Here is a 26,271-nt window from a genome sequence, read left to right as displayed (position 1 = left end):
GACTGAACTGGACCGGGTTGCTGGAGCTCTGGGCGGGGGCGCCGAACTGGGAGCACCGGGGAGCACTGGGGAGCACCCAAGGGTGCCCATCAGGGTCTAGGGGTGTCCGGGAGGGACTGGGTGGCCCCGCCGGTGCCCATCGGGGCCATGCGGGTGCCGCGGGCGCTGCGCCTGGCCGGCGTCCTGCTGGTGGCCGACGCGGTGGCCCTGGTGGCGCTGGCCCTGCTGGCCCCGACACTGGCCTCGTGGCTTGAGGCTGCCCTTCGCTTCCTGGCACTGGCTGCGGCCGGGTGGCTCCTGGTCCCCGGTGACACCCGGGCCACCGTGGTCACCGCCGCAGTGCTCAGCTTGTCACCCGCCGCCTTCCTGGCCCTGCGGGCCGCCCTGGCGCTGCCTGGGGCCGCCCCGGTGCTGTTGGCCACCTCCTCGGCCGGGTGGCCACTGCTGGCCCACGGGGTGGCCGCGCTGGCCCTGCTGACGTGGCGCGCGCTGGAGCACGAGGCGCCCGCTGACAGTGACGACGATGGCAGCCCCAAGGCCAAGGCCACCCTGTGGCGGCTGTTGGCCCTCACGTGGCCCGAGTGGCCCTACCTGTGCGGGGCCTTCATCTTCCTGGCCCTCGCTGTTGTCGGTGAGTTGGTGGCAAGTGGCCCCGCAACCACCAGGGAGCTCCGGGGTGCCCAACTCAATGTCCCCTGTTCCCCCACGCAGGTGAGACCATGATTCCCTACTACACCGGGAAGGTCATCGACCTGCTGAGCGACGGCTTCAGCACCGAAAGCTTCAACTCGGCCATCATCCTCATGGGCCTGGCCTCAGTGGGAAGGTAGGACTGGCCCCGTTGTCCGTCCATTGTCCCCCCATTGTCACCGCGTCACATGTGGCCTCTCCTTCTGCTCCAGCTCGCTCTTTGCCAGCTGCCGTGGCGGCTTCTTCTACTGGGTGCTGGCCCGCCTCAACGCCCGCGTGTGCGACCGCCTCTTCTCCAACCTGCTGCGCCAGGAGGTGGCCTTCTTCCAGCAGGTGAAGGCAGGTGCGTGTCCCCGTGTCCCCCCACCTGTCCATCCTTCCATGTACCCATGCCTCCCATCCACCCACCTTCCCATCCATCCATCCACCCATCCATCCATCCACCCATCCATCCATCCACCCATCTGTCCATCCATCCATCCCACCCAACCATCCATCCATCCAGTCATCCGTCCATCCCACCCATCCATCTACCTCCATCCACCCATCTACCCATCCATCCATTCATCCACCCATCTTTCCATCCATCCGTCCATCCCACACAACCATCCACCCACCCAAACATCCATCCCACCCATCCATCCACCCACCCACCTACCATCCACCCACCTACCCATCCATCCATCCACCCATCCATCCATCCATCTCACCCAACCATCCATCCATCAACCCATCCGTTCATCCATCCATCCAACCCAACCATCCATTCATCCCTCCACCCATCCATCCACTTATCCCATCCATCCATCCACCCATCCATCTACCTCCATCCATCCCTCCACCCACTCATCCCACTACCCATGTCCATCCTACCATCCGCGTCCACCCATCTGTCTCCCCATCTCTCCCTTCTCTCCATCCATCCCATCAATCCCTCCCATCTCCATCCATCACCACTGACCCTCTTCCATCCCTCCTGCCGTCCCCATCCCTCCACCCCGCTGTGTGTCCCCTACTTGAGGGCTCAACTCGCCTCATGTCCCCTCTCAGCCGACCTCGTGTCGCGCCTGACCACCGATGTGCCCCAGATGAACGAGGTGGTGCCGCGCAACACCAACGTCTTCCTGCGCAGCCTGGTCAAGGCCCTGATCCTCCTGGCCTTCATGGGGAGGCTCTCGTGGCGCCTCACGCTGCTCACGCTGTTTGAGGTGCCACTCGCCATGGCCAACCGCAAGATCTACGAGGTCCGTCAGCAGGTACTGCCACCCCCAGTGTGCACGTTGACACCCACGCGTTGTCCCCAGGATGGGGACGTCACCCATGTTGATGTGTGCCTGGTGGTCCTGGGATGGGGACGTTGCCTGTTGCACGCACGTGTTGACACGTGCCTAGTGTCCCCAGGATGAGGACATCACCAATGGTGCATGTGCGTTGATGCCCACCCAATGTCCCCCGGATGGGGACGTCACCCATGGCGCATGCCTCGAGGATGTCACTTGTGTGCGTGCACACGCTGACGCCCGCCCGCTGTCCCCAGGCCTTGCTGCGGGCCATCCTGGAGGCCAAGGCGCGCGCCGGCACCGTGGTGCACGAGGCCGTGGCAGCCATCGAGACGGTGCAGGGCTTCGGCGCCGAGGACGACGAGGTCGAGCGCTACGCGCAGGCGCTGGACGAGACGCGGCGCCTCAAGGACCGCCGCTCCCTGGAGCGTGCCCTGTTTGTGTTCTTCCAGCGGGTGAGGCAGGCGGTGGCACCCCGGTGGCATCGGTGACATCCCGGTGACGTCGCCACCGCCGCTTACGGTGCTCGGTGGCCCTCCAGATGCTGCAGGTGGCCATGCAGGCGCTGATGCTCTACTGCGCCCACCAGCACATTGCTGAGGGCGTCCTCACTGCCGGCAGCCTCGTCTCCTTCGTGCTCTACCAGGGCAAACTCAGCAGCGAAGTGCAGGTGAAACTCGTGGGCCACCACCCTGTGGGCCACCACTGTGGCGGTCCCCATGTCCCCATGTCACCCCCTGGCTGCCCAGGCGGTCGTGTATGTGTACAGCAACGCACTGAGCCACGTGGGAGCCGCTCGCAAGGTCTTTGAGTACCTCGACCGCGAGCCGACGGTGGCCATGGATGGCACGTGGGCGCCCGCCACGCTGCGGGGACACGTGGCCTTCCAAAACGTCACCTTCGCCTACCCGACGCGGCCCGAGGAGCCCGTGCTGCAGGTAACGATGGGCTGGGAGGTGCCCGACCCCGATGGGACCCCGTCATGGGTTCTGTGCCCATGACGGGCACCTTGGGGTGCTGAGTGCTGCCCCGGCAGGACGTGTCCTTCGAGCTGCGCCCCGGCGAGGTGACGGCGCTCGCGGGGCTCAACGGCAGCGGGAAGAGCACGTGCGTGGCGCTGCTCGAGCGCTTCTATGAGCCGCAGGGCGGCGCGGTACTGCTCGATGGCGTCCCGCTGCGCGACTACGAGCACGAGTACCTGCACCGGCAGGTGAGGGGGCATCGCGCGGGGGCCGCGGGGGCGACGGGTCGAGCGCGGGCTCACGGCGCTGGTGCCGCAGGTGGCGCTGGTGGCCCAGGAGCCCGTGCTCTTCTCCGGCTCCATCCGCGACAACATCGTCTACGGGCTGGAGGGCTGCGGCGAGGCCCAAGTGGAGGCTGCGGCGCGCGCCGCCGGCGCGTGGGGCTTCATCTGCGCCCTCGAGCGAGGCTTGGACACGGGTGAGTTGGGGACACGGCGGGGACGGGGCCGGGACGGCGCCACGCTCACGCGCTCCTCGTCGCCGCAGACGTGGGGGAGAAGGGCGGGCAGCTCTCGGCGGGGCAGAAGCAGCAGGTGGCCATCGCCCGCGCGCTGCTGCGGCGCCCCGCCGTGCTCATCCTCGACGAGGCCACCAGCGCGCTGGACGGCGACGGCGAGCTCGCGGTGAGCACTGGGAGTGGGGATGGGCGCACGGAGGGGTCCGGGTGTCCACAGGCGCTGATGTCCCCGCGCCGGTGTCCCCGCAGCTGCAGCAAGCGGTGCTGGGTGGCAGTGCACGCACCGTGCTGCTCATCGCCCACCGCCGGCGCGTGCTGGAGAGCGCCGACCGCGTCGTGGTGCTGCAGGGCGGCACCGTGGCCGAGGCGGGGACGCCGGCCGAGCTGCTGGCGCGCGGCGGGCACTACGCGCGCTTGGTGCGGGTTGAGCGCGAAGAGTGATGCTGCTGCCATCGTGGGAAATAAACGGGTTGGCAGCAGTGAGGAGTCTGGTTCATACGGGGACAACGGGGAGGGACGGAGCGTCCCTGCGGACGTTGGACCGCGCCAGGGCGTGGCCGGGGACGGGGAGGAACCGTGTTGGGTTCAACTCTGGGAATGGGCGAGTCTTTGGCAATGGGCAAGAAGATGAATTGGATGGATCCTGGGGGGCTGCATCAGCTCCAGGGAGCGGATCCTGCTCCTCCGCTCCTGCTCTGGGCGCCTGGGATAAGAGAGAGGTGGAGACCCGGGAGCAAGTTGGGCTGGTGGTGATGAAGAGGATGAAGGGGCTTGAGGAAGAGGATGGAGCTGGAGCGTCCAATGGCGACGCGTATCCTCGGATGACGTCACGGGGCTCCAGGCGCGAGATCCTGAAGGGAAAGCGAAAGCGGGCGCCGCGCCCGCCCCGCCTCCCCCCGCGCAGTGATTGGTCCCGGCGGCCGCCGCCCGCCAATGGTGTCGCGAGCTGGCCGTGACGTCTACAGTTGCCGGGTAGATCTCCATAGGGAGCTCGCACGGGGACACCAAGGGGTTGGGGACACTATGGGGACAAGGGCGCCGTGGGGCGGAACGCTGCGTCCCCATAGACAGACCAGGGAGGCTACGTGTCACGGCGGTGGCTTTATTGTCACCCCGTCGTCCCCCTGTTTTTCTGGCCCCGCTGACCCCGTTCCGGGCTACTCCCATCATTGCCAGGGGGGAGCTGTGGTGGCCGCTGCCATCGTCCCCGCGCCCTCGTGGGGGACCGGGGGATGTGAAGGAGCCGGGTGGGCAGCGCCACGTCCCGCTCCCCGCGTGTCCCCCGTCCGGGGGGGTCCATCTGAGTGGAGGCCGGGGGGGAGCAGCGGGTCCCGGGGCGAACCCGGGCGGGTTCGAGCGGCTCCTCGGGCGCTGCCGACGGGCAGCCCGGGGCGGGGGGGGACACAGGGTGTTTCGGTTCCCTCTCCCGGCACTCACCGCTGCCACCCTGGGGGCCCCCAGCAGCAGCGGCAGCCCCGGACCCGGTTCTGAGGCCGGTCCCGGTCCAGGACCCCGTCCCCGACCCGCCGCCATCGCCGCCGCCTCACGAATCGCCTCAGGGGGCGCTGCGCCGAGCGACACCCCCGCCGCGCTCCCGCGCAGCGCCGCTATTGGCTGCGCTCCGGCCCGCCCGCCAATGGCGGCGCGTGGCCTCGCATGACGTCACCGGGCGCCAGGCAGAGATCCCGGTTCGTGAGGCGCCGGGGGGGAGGGGGGACATCGCTTTGGGACCCTTGTCCCCCCCTCCGGGATGTCACCCGTGTCCCATTCACCTCCCCTCAATGCCACGACACTCTGGAGGACACGACGTGTCTTTATTGCTTGGCTGGTGGCCGCCGTGGTCCCTGGTGCCACCGCGGGGCTTGGGGGTCCATGGGGCACCCGGATGGGTCGGTCCCCGAGTCCCTCAGGTGCTGCCTGGAGGGGGACAGGGGACAGTGAAGGGGTGAACGGGCCCTGTGTGACAGGAGGGGGGGACAGGGATGGGGATTGGGGACAGGGGTTATTGATAGGGGACAGAGGACAGGGACAGGGACAGAGGTGGGGGACGGGGACAGAGATGGGGACAAAGATGGGGACAGAGAACAGGGATGGGGACGTGGTGGTGGCACCGTTACCTGCAGGGTAGTTGTCACCAGGGAGAGGAGTGTAACCTGCGAGTGAGAAGAGCCCTGTGAGCGCCCATGTCCCCCATGTCTCCCATGTCCCCCCATGTCCCCCATGTCCCTCCATTTCCCCCACATCCCTATGTGCCTCCAGATCCCCCTATGTCCCCCATGTCCCCCCACATCCCTCCATGTCCCCCCGTCCCTCCATGTTCCTCCACGTCCCTCCATGTCGCTCCATGTCCCCCATATCCCCCCATGACCCTCATGTCCCCCCACATCCCCCATGTCCCTCCATGTCCCCCACATACCTCTGTGCCTCCAGATCCCCCCATGTCCCCAATGTCCCCCATGTCCCCACACATCCCTCCATGTCCCCGCGCTCACCCAGGGCAGGAGGCCGGGCCCGGCAGCGGACGAATCCCACAAGGAAGACCCCGACCCCCAGCACCATCAGGACGGTGGCCGCCGTCACCTGCAGCGCCTCCGCCAGCGACAACCCCGGCCCTGCGGTGACACAACGTCATGAGCCACCGAGGACAGGGGACAACAGCGAGGGCCCAGGCGTCCGGGCACCCCCCAACTCACTCCAGTCCACCAAGAGGGGCTCCTCGAGGCTGATGTGCTGCACGGAGCACGTGAAGACGTCACCGGCCTTGGGGGCCACTGTGAGGGTCACCCGCGTCTGGTAGGTCCAGTCGCCGTTGGAGGTGGCCTCGATGACCGGGTGGTCGCCGGGCCCCAAAATGTCATCGTTGCGCAGCCAGATGACGGTGACGTCGCGGGGGTAGAAGCCCCACACATGGCACGTGAGGCGCACGGGCGCCCGCGCGTTGCCCGTGTCCACGGGGATGATGGCGGCCTGTGGTGGTGCTGGGGACAAGGATGGGGACGTCAGTGCCGGGAGGGAGCCCCGGGGACACAACATATGACATCTCCATGGACACATTGTGCAACGTCCCCACGCGCTGTCCCCATGGACACAACATGCAACATCCTCCTGAGATGTCCTCATGGACACATGATGTGACGTCTCCGCTCCATGTCCCCATGAACAAAAACACCCAACGTCCCCACACGATGTCCCCATGGACACATGATGTGATGTCCCCATGCCATGTCCTCACGGACACAACGCTCAACGTTCCCATGGACACAACACTCAACGTCCCCACATGACATCCCCATAGACACCCCACTCCTCATCCCTATGGACACCCCACACTCTACTCCCATGGACACCCCACTCCTTGTCCCCATGGACACAACACTCAATGTCCCCACACAATATCCCCATGGACACCCTCCTCATCCCCATGGAGACAACACACAATGTCCCCAAGGACACAACACTCAACATCCCCACGTGACATCCCCATGGACACCCCTCTCCTCATCCCCATGGACACAACACTCAATGACCCAAGAACACAACACTCAACATCCCCACACGATGTCCCCATGGATACATGATGTGATGTCCTCATGCCATGTCCTCATGGACACAACGCTCAACATCCCCATGGACACAACACTCAACGTCCCCACACAACATCCCCATGGATACCCTCCTATCCTCCATGGACACAACACTCAATGACCCATGGACACAACACTCAACACCCCCACACGATGTCCCCATGGATACATGATGTGACGCCCCCATGCCATGTCCTCATGGACCCAACACTCAGTGTCCCCACACAACATCCCCATGGTCACCTTCCTCAACCCCATGGACACAACACTCAGTGACCCATGGACACAACGCTCAACGTCCCCACACGACACCCCCATGGACACCCTCCTCATCCCCATGGACACAAGACTCAATGTCCCCACACAACATCCCCATGGACACCCTCCTCATCCCCATGGACACAACACTCAACGTCTCCACACGACATCCCCATGGACACCCTCCTCATCCCCATGGACACAACACTCAATGACCCATGGACACAACACTCAACATCCCCACACGATGTCCCCATGGATACATGATGTGACGCCCCCATGCCATGTCCTCATGGATACAACGCTCAACATCCCCATGGACACAACACTCAATGTCCCCACACAACATCCCCATGGACACCCTCCTCGTCCCCATGGACACAACGCTCAGTGACCCATGGACACAACACGCAACGTCCCCACACAACATCCCCATGGACACCCTCCTCATCCCCACGGACACAAGACTCAATGACCCATGGACACAACACTCAATGACCCATGAACACAACGCTCAACGTCCCCACAGACACACAACATGATGACCCTCCACCCTACCCCATGGCCACCCCTCTCCTCCTCCCCAAGCCCTCGTCCCCCCTCACTCCTTCGCAGCGCTGTGTGGGGCCAGAGCGCGCGGGCCAGGTCGCCGCAGGCGCCGCGGCGCTCCTCGGCGCGCCGCGTCCACGTCGTGCCGTTGTTGAGGGACGTGGCGAGCCGGGCGGCCACCGGGCTCAGGACGCCGGCGTCGCACTCGACGAAGCGGCTGCCCTCGTAGCGCACCAGTGTGTTCTTGTTGAAGGTGATGGTGAAGCCGAAGGCCAACACGGAGCCGTTGGGCGCCAATGGGCACCAGCTGGTCAGCTGCACCACGAAGGCGCCTGCGAGGGACGCGGGGGGACGTTGGGGACATGGGGGGGCTTGTCCCTAGGCCGCCGTCTGTGCCGTCCCCATGGGGTCATTCCCAGTGGTGGGTCCTGTCCCCCTCATCCTCATGGAGTCACCATGGGCCCCAGTGCCCTCAAAGTGGCCCCCCTGGTGTCACTCACATCTATGGGTCCCCTTCTGTCCCTGTCCCCATGGGGTCACCCCACATCCATGGGTCCCACTCTCCTCGTCCTGTCCCCAGGGTGTCACCCACATCCATGGATCCTGTCCCCTCATCCCATGCAGTGATCTCAACGCATGGGTCTCCTCTTGTCCCCAAGGTGTCACCCACATCCATGGATCCTGTCCCCTCATCCCGTGGAGTGACCCCGTGTGGGTCCCCTCTTGTCCCCAAGGTGTCACCCACATCCATGGATCCTGTCCCCTCATCCCATGCAGTGACTCCAACCCGTGGGTCCCCTCCTGTCCCCAAGGTGTCACCCACATCCATGGCTCCTGTCCCCTCATCCCGTGGAGTGACCCCGTGTGGGTCCCCTCTTGTCCCCAAGGTGTCCCCCACACCCACGGGTCCCAGCACCCCCCCTACCCCACAGAGTCACCGTCACCCGTGTGTCCCATCCCCCCGGTGTCACCTCCACCTGTGGGACCCAGCCCCCCCCGTCCCCACGGAGCCACCCCCCACCCGCGTGTCCCTGTCCCCGCGGTGTCACCCCCCTCCGTGGCTCTTGTCCCCACCTGCGCCCTGGCCGCCCAGCACCAGCCCCAGCAGCAGCAGCGACATTTCGGGCTCCCCGGTGGCCCCGGGTGGCTCCGGGCCGCCCCGTTCGCGCCACCCAATGTCGCCTGTCGCTGTCACCGCGTCACGTGTCGCTGGGGGGACCGCGCGGCCGCTCCGGCCGCCGGCGACACTTAGCGGGGCCCAGGCGTCCGGGGCGGCTTTTGGCGCCTCCCCCGACTTGGGAGGGACGGGGAGGGGACAGCGAGTGACACCACCCAAAATGGGGTGCCCCCCCAAAACCCGGACACCCCAAACTGGTGCCACCCCCAACAGGGCGCCCCAAAACTGGTGCCACCCCCATAGGGCACCCAAAATTTGGTCCCCTCCCTCCTCGTCCTGGTTGGTCTCCAGGGGGGGTCTCTGCTTGTGGGGGGGGCACCGAGTTTTGGGTTCGGTTCCCGGTTCCGGATCGAGTCCCCGGGCCGGATCAGTATCAAGGCCAGGAACTGGATCAAGGCTGGGATCCGGATCCGGAGCAGAACCAGGGTGGAGAGTGGGACTTGGATCAGGATCGAGGTTGGGACCAGGAGCGGAATCGAAAGCAGAACCAGGATGGAAAACGGAACCAGGGTTGAAAACAGGACCAGGAACCAGATTAAGACCAGGACCGGAATCTGGATTCGGATCAGGAGCAGAACTAGGGCTGGGGCATGAAAAGGAACAAGATGGGTCCGGAACCAGGACAAGACCAGGACCAGGATCCAGACTGGGATCTGGATCCAGACTGGGACCAGAACCGGGATTGAAACCAGGACTAGGATGAGTCCGGGAACTGCATTAAGACCAGGACTGGAGTCTGGATCTGGATCCAGACCAGAGCAGGGACAGGAAAAGGATCAAGACAGCTCCGGAACCAGGATCAAGACCAGAACCAGACCTAGACTGAGTCAAGGATCAAGACAGGGACCAGAACCAGGATTGAAAGAAGGATCGGGATTGAGACCAGGATCAGGTTCGAGACCAGGTTCAAGACCAGATCTGGGACCAGGTCCAGGACCAGAACCAGGATCACGACTGAACTGGGACCAGGCCCCTCATCCCGAACCTCCGGCTTCCTCCTCCCACCAAGGGGGCCATTCCCAAGGGATTCACCCCCGGCTCAGCCCTTATATTAGCCAGCAGCGAAGCCACTGCTGGGGGCCTGTCCCAAGTCCCCTTTTTGCCCGGAAAAGATGGACAAGGAGCCGGAGTCGAGGATCTTTAATAGCAGAAAAGGTGCCGGTTGGATGCGCACACCGGGTCCCCGCGCCGTCTCCGTCCCCTCGGCGCTCAATCCGCTGTGCGAAACGAGGGGTGTCATTGGGGTGAAACAATGGGGGACATGGGGTGACAACGGAGGGGCCCCAGCGTCCGGGCGTACCGTGGGCGGCGTCGCGGCGGCGGGCGACGAGGAGCAGGACGAGGCCGAGCAGCCCCAGGACGGCGCCGAGCGCCGCGGCGGCGCCGCAGAGCGCCGAGAGCAGCGCCCCGGAGGGGACCGCGTCCTGCGCCACTGCGGGCGGAGGGGACATGAGCGACAAAGGGGACGGGGACAGAGCGACGCCGCCACCGCGCGTGCTCACCCCAATAGGCCACGGTGGTGGCGTTCTCGCGCTCGCGGGTGACGGTGCAGGCGTAGACGTCGCCGCGGCGCGGCGTCACCACCAGGTAGGAGAAGAGCGCGAAGCCGCCGTCGTCCGTCGGGACGGCGCGGGCGGCGGCGCCGCCGGGGGTCACGGCCGCGTCGCCGCGCTGCCACGCCACGCGCGCGGCCGCCGGGAACAGGTTGCGCACGATGCACACCAAGGTGTTGGGGACACCCATGCGCAGCGGCTGCTCCGCCAACACCTCCACCATGGGCGTCCCTGCGATTGCGCGGGGTCAGCGCGCGGTGACAAAACACCGGGACGGGGGGGACATCCGCACGTACCCTTGGCCTCGGGCAGGACGCCCTCGGCGAGGGCGCTGAGGCCGCGGCGCAGGTGCTGGCAGAGCTCGGCGTCCTGCAGCAGCGCGCGGGGGCTCTCGCGCGCGCTCGGCCACGGCGGCAGCGGCGGCGCCGCGCGCGGCTCCCAGCGCGCCGCGGGGAAGTCGAAGGCGAAGAGCGCGGCGCCGTCGAAGGTGAGCGCCAGCCCCAGCGAGGGCCAGTCCGGCTGGCAGAAGAGCGACTCGCGCAGCTCGTGCGCGGCCGGCGGCTCTGCGGGGCAGCGGAACGGGCAGCGCGGGCAGCGCACCGGGGACACCGGGGGTGCGCAGGTGCCAGCGCGGGCAGGAGCGCCCGGGGGTACAGGGGGGGTGTCCTGCGCACGGGTGCGCTCACCCTGTGTGCTAGGGCACACTCACACTCAGCTTGTGCGCTAGGGCACACTCACACTCAGCCTGTGCGCTAGTGCACACTCGCGCAGGGGGTGCGTCCTGTGCATGGGCATGCTAGTGTGCGCTCGCCCTGTGCACTAGGGCACACTCACACTCAGCCTGTGCGCTAGTGTGCACTCACACTCACCCCATGCATTAGCAGACACTCACCCTCTGCACTAGCGCACACTCGGCCTGCGCACTAGTGCACACTCACACTCAGCCTGTGCATTAGCGCACACTCACACTCAGCCCACGCACTAGCGCACTCACCCTGTGTATTAGCACACACCCTGTGCGCTAGTGCACACTCACACTCAGCCTGTGCACTAGCGCACTCGCCCTGCGCACTAGCGCACACTCACATTCAGCCTGTGCGCTAGTGTGCACTCGCGCAGGGGGTGCGTCCTGTGCGCGGGCGTGCTAGTGTGCGCTCGCCCTGTGCGCTAGTGCACGCTCACACTCAGCTTGTGCACTAGAGCGCACCCACACTCAGCCTGTGCGCTAGTGCGCACCCACACTTGCCCTGTGCATTAGCGCACACTCACACTCAGCCTGTGTGCTAGTGCACACTCACACTCAGCCTGTGCGCTAGTGCGCACCCACACTTGCCCTGTGCATTAGCGCACACTCACAGTCAGCCTGTGCGCTAGTGCACACTCACAGTCAGCCTGTGCGCTAGCGCACTCGCCCTGCACACTAGGGCACGTTCACACTCAGCCTGTGTGCTAGTGCGCACTCACACTCACCCTGTGCACTAGTGCACGCTTGGCCTGTGCACTAGTGCGCATTCACACTCAGCCTGTGCATTAGCGCACACTCACACTCAGCCTGTGCACTAGCGTGCACTCACACTCCCCCTGTGCATTAGGGCACACTCACAGTCGCCCTGTGCACTAGGGCACACTCACACTCAGCCTGTGCGCTAGTGCTCACTCGTGCACGGGGTGCGTCCTGTGCATGGGCACTCTAGCCCTGTCCGCTAGTGCACGTTCACACTCAGCCTGTGTGCTAGTGCGCACTCACACTCACCCTGTGCACTAGGGCACACTCACCCCATGCATTAGCACACACTCACCCTGTGCACTAGTGCACACACTCGCCCTGTGCATTAGCTCACACTCATACTCAGCCTGTGTACTAGCACACACTCACCCTGTGCACTAGCGCACACTCACACTCGCCCTGTGCATTAGCGCACTCACACTCAGCCTGTGCACTAGCGCACACTCAGCCCATGCATTAGCACACGCTCGTCCTGCGCACTACTGCACTCACACTCAGCCCGTGTGCTAGTGCACACTCACACTCACCCTGTGCATTAGCGCACTCACCCCGTGCATTAGCGCACACTCACCCTGTGCACTAGTGCAGACACCCTGTGCACAACCCCATGCACTAGTGCACTTATCCCATGCATTAGTGCACACTCACCCTGTGCATTAGTGCACACTCACACTCTGTGCACTAGCGCACACTCAAACTCAGCCCATGCACTAGTGCATAGACACCCCATGCACTAGCGCACACTCACCCGTGCATCAGCGCACACTCACACTCATCCCATGGACTCACACTCACCCCATGCCCTAGCGCACACTCACCCCGTGCCTTAGTGCACACTCACACTCAGCCCATGCACTAGTGCATAGACACGCCATGCACTAGTGCACACTCACCCGTGCATCAGCGCACACTCACACTCACCCCGTGCACTAGTGCACACTCACACTCACCCCCATTCCCTAGCGCACACTCACCCCGCGCCTTAGTGCACACTCACACTCCCCCCATGCTCTAGCGCACACTCACACTCACCCCCCACACTCACTCCCGCCCCCGCTCGCCCCGCCCCCTCCCCCCCGCACCCGGCATCCCCTGCGCCCCCGCAGACCCCCCCCCCTTCCCCCGGTCCCCTCCTACCGGCGGCGACAGCGACCAGGGCCCCCCAGAGCAGCGCGGCCCCCAGGGCCCCCATCCCGGCGCCACCGGAGCCGCCGGAGCCGCCGCCGGAGCCGCCCGCGGAGCCGCCAATGGCGGCCCCGGCGCCGGGCGCCGTCACCGGTTGCCGGGGAGAAGGGCCCGGGCGCCCCGCGCGGCCCCGTGATAGCGCCCGGGGCCCCGGCGTCCGGGGACGGGGCCGCCCCGGGTGCCCGTGGGGGCGAGATCGGCGCCCTCGGGTGCAAAAGCTGCAGCCGCTGCAACGCGTGGAACACCCGTGGGTGCATGCACTGCACCCCACTGCAATGCATGGAACGCCCGTGGGTGCATGCACGGCACCCCACTGCAATGCATGGAACGCCCGTGGGTGCATGCGCTGCAGCCTGCACCTCATTGGGTGCATGCACTGCACCCACTGCAACGCGTGGAACACCCGTGGGTGCCTGCACTGCACCCACTGCAATGCATGGAACGCCCGTGGGTGCATGCACTGCACCCTGCACCCCATTGGGTGCATGCACTGCACCCACTGCAACGCGTGGAACACCCGTGGGTGCATGCACTGCACTCACTGCAATGCATGGAACGCCCGTGGGTGCGTGCGCTGCAGCCTGCACCCCATTGGGTGCATGCACGGCACTCACTGCAATGCATGGAACACATAGGGTGCATGCACTGCACCCACTGCAATGCGTGGAACACCCGTGGGCGCATGCGCTGCAGCCTGCACCCATTGGGTGCATGCACTGCACCCACTGCAATGCATGGAACACCCGTGGGTGCATGCACTGCACCCACTGCAACGCATGGAACCCGTGGGTGCATGCACTGCACCCTGCACCCCATTGGGTGCATGCACGGCACTCACTGCAATGCATGGAACGCCCGTGGGTGCATGCACTGCACCCACTGCAACGCGTGGAACATGTATGGGTGCATGCACTGCACCCACTGCAACACATGGAACACCCGTGGGTGCCTGCACTGCACCCACTGCAATGCAGGGAATGCCTGTGGGTGCAAGCGCTGCACCCTGCGCCCATTGGGTGCATGCACTGCACCCACTGCAATGCAGGGAACACCTATGGGTGCAAGCACTGCACCCTGCGCCCATTGGGTGCATGCACTGCACCCACTGCAATGCAGGGAATGCCTCTGGGTGCAAGCACTGCACCCTGCGCCCATTGGGTGCATGCACTGCACCCATTGCAATGCAGGGAACACCTATGGGTGCAAGCACTGCACCCTGCACCCCCTTGGGTGCATGCACTGCACCCGCTGCAATGCTCTGCACACCCATAGATGCATGCACTGAGCCCACTGCAGCACCCTGAGCACCCTTAGGTGCAAGAATTGCAGTCCATGCCCCCATAACTGCATGCTCTGCACCCACTGCAATACAGTGAGTCCCCATAACTGCATGCACTACACCCACTGCAACATGTAGAACACCCTTAGGTGCAAACGCTGCACCCAATGTAGCAATGCAGACCCTCATATGTGCAAGAACTGCATCCACTGCAACACCTCGAGCACCCTTAGGTGCCATCACTGCACCCAGACCTCTTTGAGCACATGCACTGCACCCACTGCAACACATTGAACCCCCAAGGTGCAAGAACTGCACGCACTGCAATGCATTGGACCCTGTTGGGTGCAAGAACTGCACCCACTGCAACACATTGAACCTCCTTGGGTGCAGGAACTGCACCCAATGCAATGCATTGAATTCCCTTACATGCAAGAACTGCACCCACTGCAACGCATTGAACCCCCTCGGGTGCAAGAACTGCAACCACTGCAACACATTGAATCCCCCGGGTGCAAGAACTGCACCCACTGCGATGCATTGAACCCCCCCGGGTGCAAGAACTGCATCCACTGTAATGCATTGAAACCCCTTAAATGCAGGAACTGCACCCACTGCAACACATTGAACCCCGTTGGGTGCAAGAATTGCACACACTGCGATAACTGGAACCTCTTGGGTGCAAGAACTGCACCCAACGCAACATATTGAACCCCCCCGGGTGCAAGAACTGCATTGGACCGCCTCGGTGGCAGCTGCTGCACCCACTGCAACGCATTGAACCCCGTTGGGTGCAAGAATTGCACACACTGTGATGCCCTGAATCCCCTTGGGTGCAAGAATTGCACCCAGTGCAATGCATTGAACCCTGTTGGGTGCAGGAACTGCACCCACTGTGATGCACTGAACCCTGTTGGGTGCAGGAACTGCAGGAACTGCAATGCATTGGACCCGCTTAGATGCAAGAACTGCACCCACTGCAACACATTGAACCACATTGGGTGCAAGAATTGCACACACTGCGATGCCTTGAATCCCCTTGGGTGCAAGAATTGCACCCACTGCAACGCATTGAACCCCCCCGGGTGCAAGAATTGCACCCAATGCAACGCGTTGGACCCCTCTGCCCCCCCGTAGGGCCGGCGCTGCAGCGCGCGCGCACTGCGCATGCGCCGCCCCCTCCCGCCCCGCGGCGCCCCCCCCCCCCCGCCGTGAACGGGAGGGGGGGGCGCCGCGGGGGCGCCACGTGACGCCGCGGGAGCCAATGGGGGCGCGGGTGACGTAGGCGCTCCCGTTCTGCCCTGGGATTTTTTTTTGTTGTTTTTTTTTTTATATATACTTTTTTGCCCCAAAGTGGGGCCTTTCTTTATTTTTAAGGGGGGGGGGGGCGGGGTGCTTCCGAGCAGCGCATGAAGCGGCGCCGGGGGGGGGCGGCCCCGCGTGGGGGCGACTCAGGTGAGTGACAGCGCGGGGGGGGGGGGGGGGGAAACCTCGCCCTTTTTTTTTTTTTTCCTTTTTTTCCATTTTTTCTCATAAAAAACAACGCGGGGGGGAGGGGGCCACGTGGGGCGCGCGCTGTCAATCACGCGCCGCGCCCGCCCCCGCGGCCAATGGGAGGCGGCGGTGGGCGGGCGCTGCGCATGCGCGGGCGCCGCTTTGTGCGCGCGCGCGCGCCGAGGGGGAAGGGGCGCGCCGGGAGGCGGCGGTGGCCGCCATGTTGTCGCCGCCGCCATCGGCGCCGCGTGTCGCGGGGGGCCCCGCGGGGCCCGGTGGTGGCCGAGGATGGCGGAGAGGAGGAGCGGGGTGGGGGACACGGGGACGGGCGGGGACGCGGGTGTCGCGAGGTGGCCCCGCGGCGGGCAGCGAGATAAGACAAAAATGCTGCGTCATGGCGGCCCGGTTGGCCGCAAAATGGCGGCCGTGATGCTGAACGGGGGCCGCCGCCGCGCCGGGGTTACCGGGGAAGCCGGCGGGGACTCTCCCGTCCCCGTCTCCGGTTTTCACGCGGTTCCCCCCGTTCCCAGCACAGGGAACCGGGCGGGTGCCAAGGGGGGAAGCGCTCAAAATGGCGCCGCGGCCTCGACGGTCGCTTGAGGCTCCCCGTCCGCTGAGGCGGCGAACGGGAGCAGCGGGAGCCGCCGCCGCGGGAAACGTCCCCCGGGCCCGGGGTTGTCGCCCGTGGACGCGAGAGGACCCGGAGGCGGCGGCGGCGCTTCGGGCGAGGCCGCGAGGGGGGTTGGAGCGAGCGGCGGCGGCGGCGCGTGAGGTCCGGCCGAGGCGCGGGGGCAGACGCGGCGCCGCCGCGCGGGCCGCCCCCGTTAAGCGCCCGTTTAACGGGGCATTTAGCGGCGGGGAGCGCGGCGGGGCGGGCCCGGCCGGCGGAGGCCGCGTTCTGCCCCGTTCCTCCGGTGTTGTGCGAGGGGACGAGGGGGATCCGTGCGCGGCGCTAGCGGCGCCGGGAGCCCCCGGGGCCGCCCGGTAGCGCCGCGCTCATTGTCCGCCCCTCTGCCCGCCGCGCGCACAAAATGGCGCCTCCCTCAGCGTCCCCCTTCCCCGCACAACGGCCGCTTCCAACGGCCGGCGCCGCCCCCACGTGACCCGCCGGCCAATCAGCGCGCAGCGCAGGGCAGCGGCGGCCAATGGCGGCTCGAGCCGCCGGCTCGGCCGGCTCGGGCGCCGGGCGGAAGGGCGGGGGTGCGCGGCGGGCGTGAGTGGCGTCCGCGGCGGCCAATGGGAGCGGCGCGCCGCGCGGGCCTCCGCCCAATGAGGCCGCGGCGGGGTGGGGCGGGGCGGGCGGGTGATGTCAGCGCCGCGCGGGGCCAATGAGCGCCCGGCTGGTGTCTATATAAGGGCGGCCGGGGGCCGGCCGCGCGGCGCCATTTCGCGGGGACGCAGGAGCGGAGCGGGTCGGGCCCGGTGCGCGCGCGGGGGGCGGCCCCAAAACCGGATCCATCCTCCGCCGGGGCGGCCCAGCGCCCGCCCCCGCGCTCCCGGAGGGCTCGCCGGACCCTCCCCGGCCTCCGTAGCGACCCCTGCCTGCGGCCAGCGGCGGGGGGGGGGGAAGGGGGAACGGACCCGCCTCTCTCCCGCCCTCCGCGAAGCCAAGATGGAGCCCGGCCCGTGAGCGCCGCTCGACGATCCGCCGTCATCCGCCTCGCCGAGCGCCGCCGCCCGCCCCGCCGCCGCCCTCCGCGCACGCAGCGGGCGACGAGGGAGCCGCCGAGCCGCGTATCGACCGCGGCGGCGCCGCCGTTGGGGCCCGCGGGGGGCTCCGAAGAGGGACCCCCCCCCCCCTCCCGCCACCACCACCACAGCCCGTCATTTACCTCACGCCCCGCCGCCATTTTCTCCGCGCTCATTCATGTGAGTCCCGGTGGATGCTCCCGGGTGGCCGCTCGTCGCCGTCGCTTCGTCGCCTCCGCCTGCGGGAGGGGAGGAGGGGGGTGCCCGCCTCGCGCCCCCCCCCCTCCCCGGTGATGCCCCTGGGCCCGGCGCCCTGAGGATAACGGAGCCGCCGCGGAACCGGGCAAAGTGGGGGGGTCGTCGGAGGACACGGCGGCGGCGGGAGGAGGAGGAGGAGGAGGCGGCGGAGGAGGAAGGCCCGGCCAGCGCGGGGCCTGGCCCGCGGCAGCCGCCATGTTGCAGAACGTGAATCCCCAGAACAAGTAGGTGGCCGCTGCGGGGACCCGGTGACAACGTGGGGGGAGACACGGGGAGGGTGATGATGATGATGATGATGGGGGGTGGGTTATGGGGCTGAGTCACGCGTGGCTCTCGGCCCACGAAGCAGTCGCGCTCCGTTTCCCCCCCCCGCCCCCGTTGTCGCCGCCTGTCCCTCCTTGGCACCCGCGCGCGTCCTTGGCTGTCGCCGTGTCACCCCCCCCCCGCCCCGGTGCGGGCGGAAAGGGCGGGTTGAGGCTCCCGCCTCCCCCGGCGACCGCGTCGCTCGTCCCAGTGTCCCCAAAGGCGCCCGCGTTCCGCTGCGGCCGCCGAAATTCCTCTTTTTCGCCTCAAAACGGTGCCCTTAGACCCCCCTAGGGTGTCCCTGAGGTGGCTTTTTGGGGTGGCCGTGTAACGGTCCCGCTTGGTGGCCATCACCCCGGCCTCAGGGCTGGGGGAGGCCAAGGGACGCCCCAGGTGTCGCTTGGGTTGAGGATGGGGGGCCCGGGAGCCCCGGGTGGCCCTTTGGGAGCCCCGGGTGGCCCTTTGGGAGCCCCGGGTGGCCCTTTGGGAGCCCCGGGTGGCCCTTTGGGAGCCCCGGGTGGCCCTTTGGGAGCCCCAGGTCCCCGGGGCCGCCTCGAGCGCCCCCGATACCGGCGCCGTCCCCGGCCCCGTCGCTCCGGGCGCCCCCGCGGCCGCTCTAACCCCCTCTTTGCTCCCCGCTCCACAGGCTCCTGGGCGAGGGCCCCGGGGCCCTGGTGGGCCTGGCGGCCGAGGCGCCCCCGGGCAAGCGCATCCGCAAACCCTCGCTGCTCTACGAGGGCTTCGAGAGCCCCACGATGGCGGCGGCGGCGGCGCTGCCGCCCCTGCAGGCCCCCCCGGCCAACCCGCCGCCGCCGGAGGTTTCCAACCCCAAGAAACCCGGGCGCGTCACCAACCAGCTGCAGTATCTGCACAAGGTGGTCATGAAGGCCCTGTGGAAGCACCAGTTCGCGTGGCCCTTCCGCCAACCCGTCGACGCCGTCAAGCTGGGGCTGCCGGTAACCGCTCGCGTCCCCTTCCCCTCCATCCGCGGGTGGGCGCGAGTGTGGCTGAGTGTCCCCTGGCTTGTCCCCTCCCCGCTTTGTCCCCCCCTTGGGGCGCCCGCCCATTTGAGACGTTGGTCCCCAGCCTGAGAGTGCCCAGGGACACCCCCGCGTGTGACACCCCGGGGACATCGCAGAGCCGCAGGTGCCTGGGCTGTGCCGGCTCCACGTTGGCCCTTGGCCCGTCCCCAACGAGGTCCCCGGAGGCACCTGGCCTCCTTGGGGACATCTCAGAGCGGCTGCCCCCTCCTTTCCCCCTTCCCCCCAACACAAGGGAACGGAGGAGCCGCCGCAGAGAGAGAGAGAGAGAGACAGAGAGGGACCCCGGACGCTTCCCCGCCTAATGTCTTGTGCCCTCCATGCGTTTTGCAGATGCCCATCCATGACTTTGTAGAAGACATCTTGTGACCCCAAAATTAAACGCCAGCCCCCCGTGCACCTGTGGCGCCCAAGGAGTTAAAGCCCGGAGGTAACTTCCACGTAGGTTTTACTCTTTAAAAAAAAAAAACACAAAAAACACCCCAAAAAACTCCTTTTTCCATAGCTTTTTTTGTTGTCCCCCCTGCGCCCCGTAGCGTAGGCGCCTCCTTGTCCCCGCGGGGCCCCTGCACTCTGAGGTGGGGACCAGCGTCGCCTTCCCCCGTCCCTGCCCTTGTGTCACCCCCCCCTTCCCCATGGCTGCGTTTTTTGGGTGCCGAGTGAGTGCGAGCGGGGGTTGCGACTCGCGGTGTCGCGCGCCTGACGCCCTTCCTCCCGCTCCTCCTCCTCAGGATTACCACAAGATCATCAAGCAGCCCATGGACATGGGGACGATCAAGCGGCGCCTGGAGAACAACTATTACTGGGGGGCCGCCGAGTGCATGCAGGACTTCAACACCATGTTCACCAACTGCTACATCTACAACAAGGTGAGAGCTGCCACCGCTGGTGTCCCCACCGGGCACGGGGACCCGTCCCCACCTCGGGGCCACCTGTGACACCCGCCCCGTGTCCCCTTGCCCTGCAGCCCACGGACGACATCGTGCTGATGGCGCAGACGCTGGAGAAGATCTTCCTGCAGAAGGTGGCTCAGATGCCCCCGGAGGAGCAGGAGATCGTGGTGCCCGTGGCCAAGAACAGCCACAAGAAGGGAGCGTCGCGCGCGGCGGGTACGTCCCGGGGCGCCCCGCGACGCCGCGTGCGGCCTCCCCGTGCGCGGCCGCCGCTAACGGCCCCTTCCCCGCGTGCGCCCAGCCCTCCTGGCGGGGCTCACGGCGGCCCAGCAGGTCCCGGCCGTGTCGTCGGTGTCGCACGCGGCCGTCTACGCCGCCGCCGACATCCCCACCACCATCGTGAACATTCCCCACCCGTCGGTGATCGCCGCGCCGCTCCTCAAGTCGCTGCACGGCCCCGCCGTCCTCCCCACGCCCACCCAGCCCGTGGCCAAGGTAGGAGCCGGCGGCGCCGCCGTCCCCAACGCGGCGACAACACCCCGGGGCGCCTCCTGAGCGCGGTCCCTTGTGCGTGTCCCCCTTTTTAGAAAAAGGGTGTCAAGCGGAAAGCGGACACCACCACCCCCACCACCACGGCCATCATCGCCACGAGCGGCGGCGGCGGCGAATCGTCGCCCTCGGCGCCCTTGCTGGAGGCCAAAGCGGCCAAGATCCCGGCGCGCCGCGAGAGCGGCCGCCCCATCAAGCCGCCCCGCAAGGACCTGCCCGACTCGCAACAGCACCAGACCTCCAAGAAGGGCAAGCTCTCGGAGCAGCTCAAGTACTGCAACGGCATCCTCAAGGAGCTGCTCTCCAAGAAGCACGCCGCCTACGCCTGGCCCTTCTACAAACCCGTCGACGCCTCCGCGCTGGGGCTGCACGACTACCACGAGATCATCAAGCACCCCATGGACCTCAGCACCATCAAGGTACCCCGGACCCCCTCGGGCTCCCCTCGGCGGGGAGGGCACCCCCCGCGTTGTCGCTCACGCCGTTTCTCTCCCGGCCGCAGCGGAAGATGGAGAACCGGGACTACCACGACGCGCAGGAGTTCGCCGCCGACGTGCGGTTAATGTTCTCCAACTGCTACAAGTACAACCCGCCCGACCACGACGTGGTGGCCATGGCCCGCAAGCTGCAGGTGAGGCCCCCAGTGCCTCCTCCACTCTCTCACTCCCGTTTTTGACTCTTCTCCCCTCTTTTCTGGCCCTTTTTGACACCTTTGCCCTCCTGGGCCATGTTCAAGTTCAGCTCAGCCCTTTCTTGATGCGTCTGCCCTCTTTTTGGGCCCTTTTTGCTGCCTCCTCCCCTCTTTTGGGGTGTGTTTGAGTTCAGCTCAGCTGTTTTTGACGCTTCTTTTTTTCGGGGGTGTTTTTGACACCTTTTCAGGGTATTTTTGGCTTTGGCTTGGCCCTTTTTGACGCCTCTTCCCTCCCTTTTTGACCCTTTTTGGTGCCTCTCCCCTGGTTTTCAGGGTGTGCTCGACTTCAGCTCGGCCCTTTTTGCCGCCTCTGCCTCTTTTTGGGTTGTTTTTGACACCTTTTTCTTTTCGGGATATGTTCAAGTTTAGCTCCGCCCTTTTTTGACGCCTCTGCTCTCCTTTTCGTCCATGTTCGACTTTCTTGGCCATTTTTGACTTTTTACCCTCTTTTGGGGCCCTTTTTGAGGCCTTTCCCCCTCCTTTTGGGGCCCTTTTTGAGGCCTTTCCCCCTCCTTTTGGGGCCCTTTTTGAGGCCTTTCCCCCTCCTTTTGGGGCCCTTTTTGAGGCCTTTCCCCCTCCTTTTGGGGCCCTTTTTGAGGCCTTTCCCCCTCCTTTTGGGGCCCTTTTTGAGGCCTTTCCCCCTCCTTTTGGGGCCCTTTTTGAGGCCTTTCCCCCTCCTTTTGGGGCCCTTTTTGAGGCCTTTCCCCCTCCTTTTGGGGCCCTTTTTGAGGCCTTTCCCCCTCCTTTTGGGGCCCTTTTTTGACACTTCTTCCTTTTTCAGGTGTGTTCAAGTTCAGCTCAGCCATTTTTGACGCCTCTCCGCTCCCTTTGGGGCCCCTTCCTCTTGTTTTTGGGCATTTTTGACGCTTTTCCCCTTGTTTTTGAGACTGGTTTTGATGCTCTTCTCTTTTCTGGCCTTTTTTGACCCCCTTTCCCTCTTTTCCCCCAGGACGTCTTCGAGTTCAGCTACGCCAAGATGCCCGACGAGCCGCAGGACGCCAGCCCGCCCTCGGTGTCGGCGCCGCTGCCCGGCGCCCTCTCCAAGTCGTCCTCGGAGGAGTCCTCGAGCGACGAGGACGACGACGACGAGGAGGACGATGACGACGACGACGAGGACGACGAGAGCAGCAGCGAGAGCTCCTCGGAGAGCGAGGAGAGCTCCGACTCGGAGGAGGAACGCGCCAACCGCCTGGCCGAGCTGCAGGAGCAGGTGAGGGCCGGGGCCGGGGGTCCCCGCTTGCCCCGCGCCCCCCGCCCGCCTCACCCCTGTCTCCCCCACAGCTGCGGGCCGTGCACGAGCAGCTGGCTGCCCTCTCGCAGGGCCCCGTTTCCAAGCCCAAGAAGAAGCGCGAGAAGAAGAAGAAGAAGAAAGCGGAGAAGCACAAAGGCCGCGGGGGCGACGACGAGGCCCACGCGCGCCAGGCCCAGCTCCGCAAGGCCAAGAAGGGCGGCGGCGGCTCCAAGTGAGTCGGGGGGATGACGACGGGGACCCGTTTCGGGGCGCGCGGCGGCCGTGATGACTTCTTTCCCCGACAGAGCGACCGTGGCGATGCCTAAACACGAACAAGCCAAATATTGTCTGAGAGCCGCCGTGCCCCTTCTTGTGCCCCTTCTTGTGCCCCTTCTTGTGCCCCTTCTTGTGCCCCTTCTTGTGCCCCTTCTTGTGCCCCTTCTTGTGCCCCTTCTTGTGCCCCTTCTTGTGCCCCTTCTTGTGCCCCTTCTTGTGCCCCTTCTTGTGCCCCTTCTTGTGCCCCTTCTTGTGCCCCTTCTTGTGCCCCTTCTTGTGCCCCTTCTTGTGCCCCCCCAGTCCCACGTTTCCTTTTTGCCCCCCCAGGAACTCCAAGAAGGCGGCGAAGGCGGCGCTGCCGCCACCGCCGGCGCTCTACGACTCGGAGGAGGAGGAGGAGAGCAAGCCCATGACGTACGACGAGAAGCGCCAGCTCAGCCTCGACATCAACAAGCTGCCCGGCGAGAAGCTGGGCCGCGTCGTGCACATCATCCAGTCGCGGGAGCCGTCGCTGCGCGACTCCAACCCCGAGGAGATCGAGATCGACTTCGAGACCCTCAAGCCCTCGACGCTGCGCGAGCTCGAGCGCTACGTGCTCTCCTGCCTGCGCAAGAAGCCGCGCAAGCCCTACAGCGAAAGTGAGCGCCTTGGGGACGTCGCGGGGACACCGGGGACGCCCCGGTGTGGCCTCTCCCCGCGCTGACCTGTCCCCTTTGTCCCCCTGGTCCCGCAGCCATGAAGAAGCCGGTGGGGAAGACGAAAGAGGAGCTGGCGCTGGAGAAGAAGCGGGAGCTGGAGAAGCGGCTGCAGGACGTCAGCGGGCAGCTCAACTCGGCTAAGAAGCCACCCAAAAAAGGTGAGTGGCGTCGCGATAGTGCCAGGCGGCGTCGCGATAGTGCCGGGCGGCGTCGCGATAGCGGCCGGTGAAGAAGCCACCCAAGAAGGGCGAGGAACGGGGTCCACAGCGTCACGATAGGGCTGGGAGTAGATCAAGTTGGCCCAAGAAGCCACTGAATAAAGGTGAGTCCTTGGGTTTGGAGCGACCGGTGTCGCGATAGTAGCCAAGGGGTGTCGCGATAGTAGCCTGGCCAAGAAGCCGCCCAGAAAAGGTGAGTGGTGGGGTCCATAGCATCGCGATAGGGCTGGACAGTGTCACGATAGTGCTAAGTGGCGTCATTAGCAGCTCAGCTTGGCCAAGAAGCCACTAAATACAGCTGAGTCCTTGGGTTTGGTGTGACCAATGTCATGATAGTAACTGGGGAGGCATCACGATAGTAGCCTGACCAAGAACCCGATCTAAAAAGGTGAGTGTTAAGGTCTGTTGCGTCACGATAGGGCTGGGCGGTGTCACGATAGGGCTGGGAACAGCTCAACTTGGCCAAGAAGTCATTGAATGAGGCTGAGTCCTTGGGTTTGGAGCAACCAGCGTCACGATAGTAGCCAGGGGGTGTCGCGATAGTGCCAGACGATGCCATGAGCATCCCAGGAAGCCACTGAATAGAGATGAGTCCTTGGGTTTGGAGCGACCGGTGTCGCGACAGTAGCTTGGCCAAGAAGCCGCCCAAAAAAAGTGAGTGGCGGGGTCCATAGCGTCGCGATAGGGCTGGGCAATGTCACGATAGTGCTAAGTGGTGTCATAAACAGCCCAGCTTGGTCAAGAAGCCACTAAATACAGCTGAGTCCTTCGGTTTGGAGTCACCAATGTCGTGACAGTAGCTTGGCCAAGAAGCTGTCCAAAAAAGGGGAGCATCAGGGGTGTCAGGGCCGAGTGCCGTCGCGATAGGGCCGGGCACTGTTGCGATACTGTCCGCTGAAGAAGCCACCAAAGCAAGGTGAGCGTCGGGGGTCCCCTCCGTCGTGATAGGGCCAGGCGCCGTCGCGATAGGGCCGAGTGAAGAAGCCACCAAAGCAAGGTGAGCGTCGGGGTCTGCGCCGTCGCGATAGGGCCGAGTGAAGGAGCCACCAAAGCAAAAAGTGAGCGTCGGGGTCTGCGCCGTCGCGATAGGGCCGAGTGAAGGAGCCACCAAAGCAAAAAGTGAGCGTCGGGGTCCGCGCTGTCGCGATAGGGCCGGGCGGTGTCGCGATAGGGCCGGGCGCCGTCGCGACGGCCGCTGACGCCGCGGTTGCCCCCGCAGCGAGCGAGAAGCCCGAGTCGGCGCAGCAGGTGGCCGTGTCGCGACTGAGCGCCTCGAGCTCCAGCTCGGACTCGAGCAGCTCCAGCTCCAGCTCCTCGTCCTCCGACACAAGCGACTCGGATTCCGGTTAATTCCCGGGACGGCGGCGGCGATGCACGGAGCCCGCGGGCAGGTTCGGAAAAAAGAGGGACCGGAGACACCCCCAAAACCCCCCCAAAACCCCCCGTGTCCCTCGATGAACCGGACTGAGGGGGGGGGTCGCGCTGAGGACCCCCCCCTGCCCCACGGCCGCCCCCCATGGACTCAAGGGCCCCCCGTGTTTACAGGGGGAGGGGGGCAGGAAAAGGGGGGTGTTTTTTTGGGGGGGGGGTCCTGGCTTGCGGGGTCCCCCCCTCCGGCAGGTTTTACCGTTTTTGTTGTTTTAGGGGGGTTTTCTGACTCGGGGGAGGGGGAGGAGGGCGGGAAAGGAGGATTTTTTTCTGAGGGGGGGGAAAAAAACAAAAAAACAAGTTTGGGGTTTTTAAAAAACACAAAAAACTCAAAAAATAACAAAAAAAGCTAAAAAGCTTGAGGAAAAACAACAAAAAAAGGTAAGGGGAGGGCGGGGGGGTGGCCACCAAGTCCCCGCTTTGGCTTCGCCCGGGGGAGAGGGGACACACGGACACGGAGGGGGGGGCCGCCGCCGTCTCCCTCCCCCCGCCACGGAGGCCGTTTCTTTGCTTTTATTTTGCTTTTTTTTTGATTTTTCTCCTTTATTTTTTTAATTTATTGGAACCGCGTCCGTGCTGGCGCGGGGGCCCCCCCCTGCCTTGTACATAGCCCCCCCCCCAGCCCCGGTGCACAACCAGGGCCGCATGTTCCGAGCGGGGCCGGGGGGCCGGAGGCGCCGCCTGTTTTTTACGTTGACTGTATAATTTTTTTCTACTCGTTTTATCCCCCCGACCTCCTTTTTTGACCCTGTTATTCCCCCCCCCGCCGCGACCCCCCTCCCCGTTAGCCCCTTAGAGCCGCGTTTTCATCTTTATTGTATCTGTTTCGAAACCTTTCGATTCTTTAACATGTAAATAAAGAAAATATTATTCGAGTTGAGCCGCTCGGCCCCGTGCGGTTACTTGGAGGGGTGGCGTTGGGGTGACGTGTGGGGACAAATCGCTCTGCGTTGGCCCCGGTT

The 26,271-nt window shown here is 65.4% G+C and overlaps 4 protein-coding genes, 1 long non-coding RNA gene and 1 other non-coding gene across 9 annotated transcripts; 4 read left to right on the top strand and 2 right to left on the bottom strand.

The window, feature by feature from the left end:
• Positions 1-147: 147 nt before the first annotated feature.
• On the top strand, positions 148-3,890 carry TAP2 (transporter 2, ATP binding cassette subfamily B member). Its single transcript, XM_088529629.1, has 11 exons — positions 148-631; positions 712-826; positions 903-1,033; positions 1,741-1,946; positions 2,228-2,425; positions 2,512-2,640; positions 2,720-2,908; positions 3,007-3,180; positions 3,251-3,410; positions 3,479-3,615; positions 3,699-3,890. The coding sequence occupies exons 1-11, from the start codon at positions 148-150 to the stop codon at positions 3,888-3,890; spliced, it is 2,115 nt and encodes a 704-aa protein (XP_088385755.1).
• Positions 3,891-5,246: 1,356 nt separating this feature from the next.
• On the bottom strand, positions 5,247-9,074 carry LOC104579896 (HLA class II histocompatibility antigen, DM beta chain). The gene is made up of 6 exons (XM_088529660.1): positions 8,915-9,074; positions 7,897-8,172; positions 6,143-6,427; positions 5,942-6,061; positions 5,567-5,602; positions 5,247-5,366 (listed from the first exon to the last, which is right to left on the bottom strand). The coding sequence occupies exons 1-6, from the start codon at positions 8,958-8,960 to the stop codon at positions 5,356-5,358; spliced, it is 774 nt and encodes a 257-aa protein (XP_088385786.1). The 5' UTR covers positions 8,961-9,074; the 3' UTR covers positions 5,247-5,355.
• A 1,152-nt stretch (positions 9,075-10,226) lies between these two features.
• Positions 10,227-13,269, bottom strand: LOC148593744 (class II histocompatibility antigen, M alpha chain). Its single transcript, XM_088529628.1, has 5 exons — positions 13,215-13,269; positions 10,867-11,133; positions 10,520-10,801; positions 10,318-10,449; positions 10,227-10,234 (listed from the first exon to the last, which is right to left on the bottom strand). The coding sequence occupies exons 1-5, from the start codon at positions 13,267-13,269 to the stop codon at positions 10,227-10,229; spliced, it is 744 nt and encodes a 247-aa protein (XP_088385754.1).
• Positions 13,270-15,917: 2,648 nt separating this feature from the next.
• Positions 15,918-17,687, top strand: LOC148593743 (uncharacterized). Its single transcript, XR_015913643.1, has 2 exons — positions 15,918-15,996; positions 17,648-17,687. It is a non-coding gene; the product is annotated as an uncharacterized LOC148593743 (long non-coding RNA).
• A 177-nt stretch (positions 17,688-17,864) lies between these two features.
• BRD2 (bromodomain containing 2) lies at positions 17,865-25,232 on the top strand. Of its 4 annotated transcripts, none has more exons than XM_088529657.1 (12): positions 17,865-18,206; positions 18,932-19,241; positions 20,057-20,194; positions 20,293-20,434; positions 20,520-20,713; positions 20,806-21,186; positions 21,270-21,398; positions 22,408-22,668; positions 22,779-22,921; positions 23,293-23,603; positions 23,699-23,821; positions 25,101-25,232. In XM_088529657.1, exons 1-12 carry the CDS (start codon positions 18,178-18,180, stop codon positions 25,229-25,231), a joined length of 2,292 nt encoding a protein of 763 aa, XP_088385783.1. In that variant the 5' UTR covers positions 17,865-18,177; the 3' UTR covers position 25,232. The 4 variants fall into 4 exon arrangements, with proteins under 4 accessions (XP_088385783.1, XP_088385782.1, XP_088385784.1 ...); XM_088529656.1 differs by having other exon boundaries at positions 17,866-18,206; positions 22,740-22,921; XM_088529658.1 differs by lacking the exon at positions 17,865-18,206 and adding an exon at positions 19,659-19,755 and having other exon boundaries at positions 19,207-19,241; positions 22,740-22,921.
• On the top strand, positions 22,962-23,052 carry LOC148593742 (small nucleolar SNORD12/SNORD106). The gene has a single exon (XR_015913646.1). It is a non-coding gene; the product is annotated as a small nucleolar SNORD12/SNORD106 (small nucleolar RNA).
• Positions 25,233-26,271: the final 1,039 nt, after the last annotated feature.

This window comes from Tinamus guttatus, unplaced genomic scaffold, assembly GCF_059628265.1.
Source record: "Tinamus guttatus ecotype Peru unplaced genomic scaffold, ASM5962826v1 Tinamus_guttatus_pri_ptg000334l, whole genome shotgun sequence".
Taxonomy (NCBI): Eukaryota; Metazoa; Chordata; class Aves; order Tinamiformes; family Tinamidae; genus Tinamus; species Tinamus guttatus.
Note: the sequence above shows the minus strand (reverse complement) of the source record. Positions and strands in the feature narration are given on the sequence as shown.

What these genes read in the sequence shown, in the direction of transcription:
- TAP2 (XM_088529629.1), top strand. Translation starts at nt 148, where the DNA reads ATGCGGGTGCCGCGGGCGCTGCGCCTGGCCGGCGTCCTGCTGGTGGCC. An exon ending in CCTGGCCCTCGCTGTTGTCG is followed by an intron (nt 632 to 711) that starts GTGAGTTGGTGG and finishes TCCCCCACGCAG; the next exon opens with GTGAGACCATGATTCCCTAC. An exon ending in CTTCCAGCAGGTGAAGGCAG is followed by an intron (nt 1,034 to 1,740) that starts GTGCGTGTCCCC and finishes GTCCCCTCTCAG; the next exon opens with CCGACCTCGTGTCGCGCCTG.
- LOC104579896 (XM_088529660.1), bottom strand. Translation starts at nt 8,960, where the DNA reads ATGTCGCTGCTGCTGCTGGGGCTGGTGCTGGGCGGCCAGGGCGCAG. An exon ending in GCTGGGCGGCCAGGGCGCAG is followed by an intron (nt 8,173 to 8,914) that starts GTGGGGACAAGA and finishes CGTCCCTCGCAG; the next exon opens with GCGCCTTCGTGGTGCAGCTG. An exon ending in GGCCCGGCCTCCTGCCCTGG is followed by an intron (nt 5,603 to 5,941) that starts GTGAGCGCGGGG and finishes TCTCACTCGCAG; the next exon opens with GTTACACTCCTCTCCCTGGT.
- LOC148593744 (XM_088529628.1), bottom strand. Translation starts at nt 13,269, where the DNA reads ATGGGGGCCCTGGGGGCCGCGCTGCTCTGGGGGGCCCTGGTCGCTGTC. An exon ending in CGTCCTGCCCGAGGCCAAGG is followed by an intron (nt 10,802 to 10,866) that starts GTACGTGCGGAT and finishes GCGCAATCGCAG; the next exon opens with GGACGCCCATGGTGGAGGTG. An exon ending in CACCACCGTGGCCTATTGGG is followed by an intron (nt 10,450 to 10,519) that starts GTGAGCACGCGC and finishes CTCCGCCCGCAG; the next exon opens with TGGCGCAGGACGCGGTCCCC.
- BRD2 (XM_088529656.1), top strand. Translation starts at nt 18,178, where the DNA reads ATGTTGCAGAACGTGAATCCCCAGAACAA. An exon ending in CCGTCAAGCTGGGGCTGCCG is followed by an intron (nt 19,242 to 20,056) that starts GTAACCGCTCGC and finishes CCTCCTCCTCAG; the next exon opens with GATTACCACAAGATCATCAA. An exon ending in TGGCCGAGCTGCAGGAGCAG is followed by an intron (nt 22,669 to 22,739) that starts GTGAGGGCCGGG and finishes TCTCCCCCACAG; the next exon opens with CTGCGGGCCGTGCACGAGCA.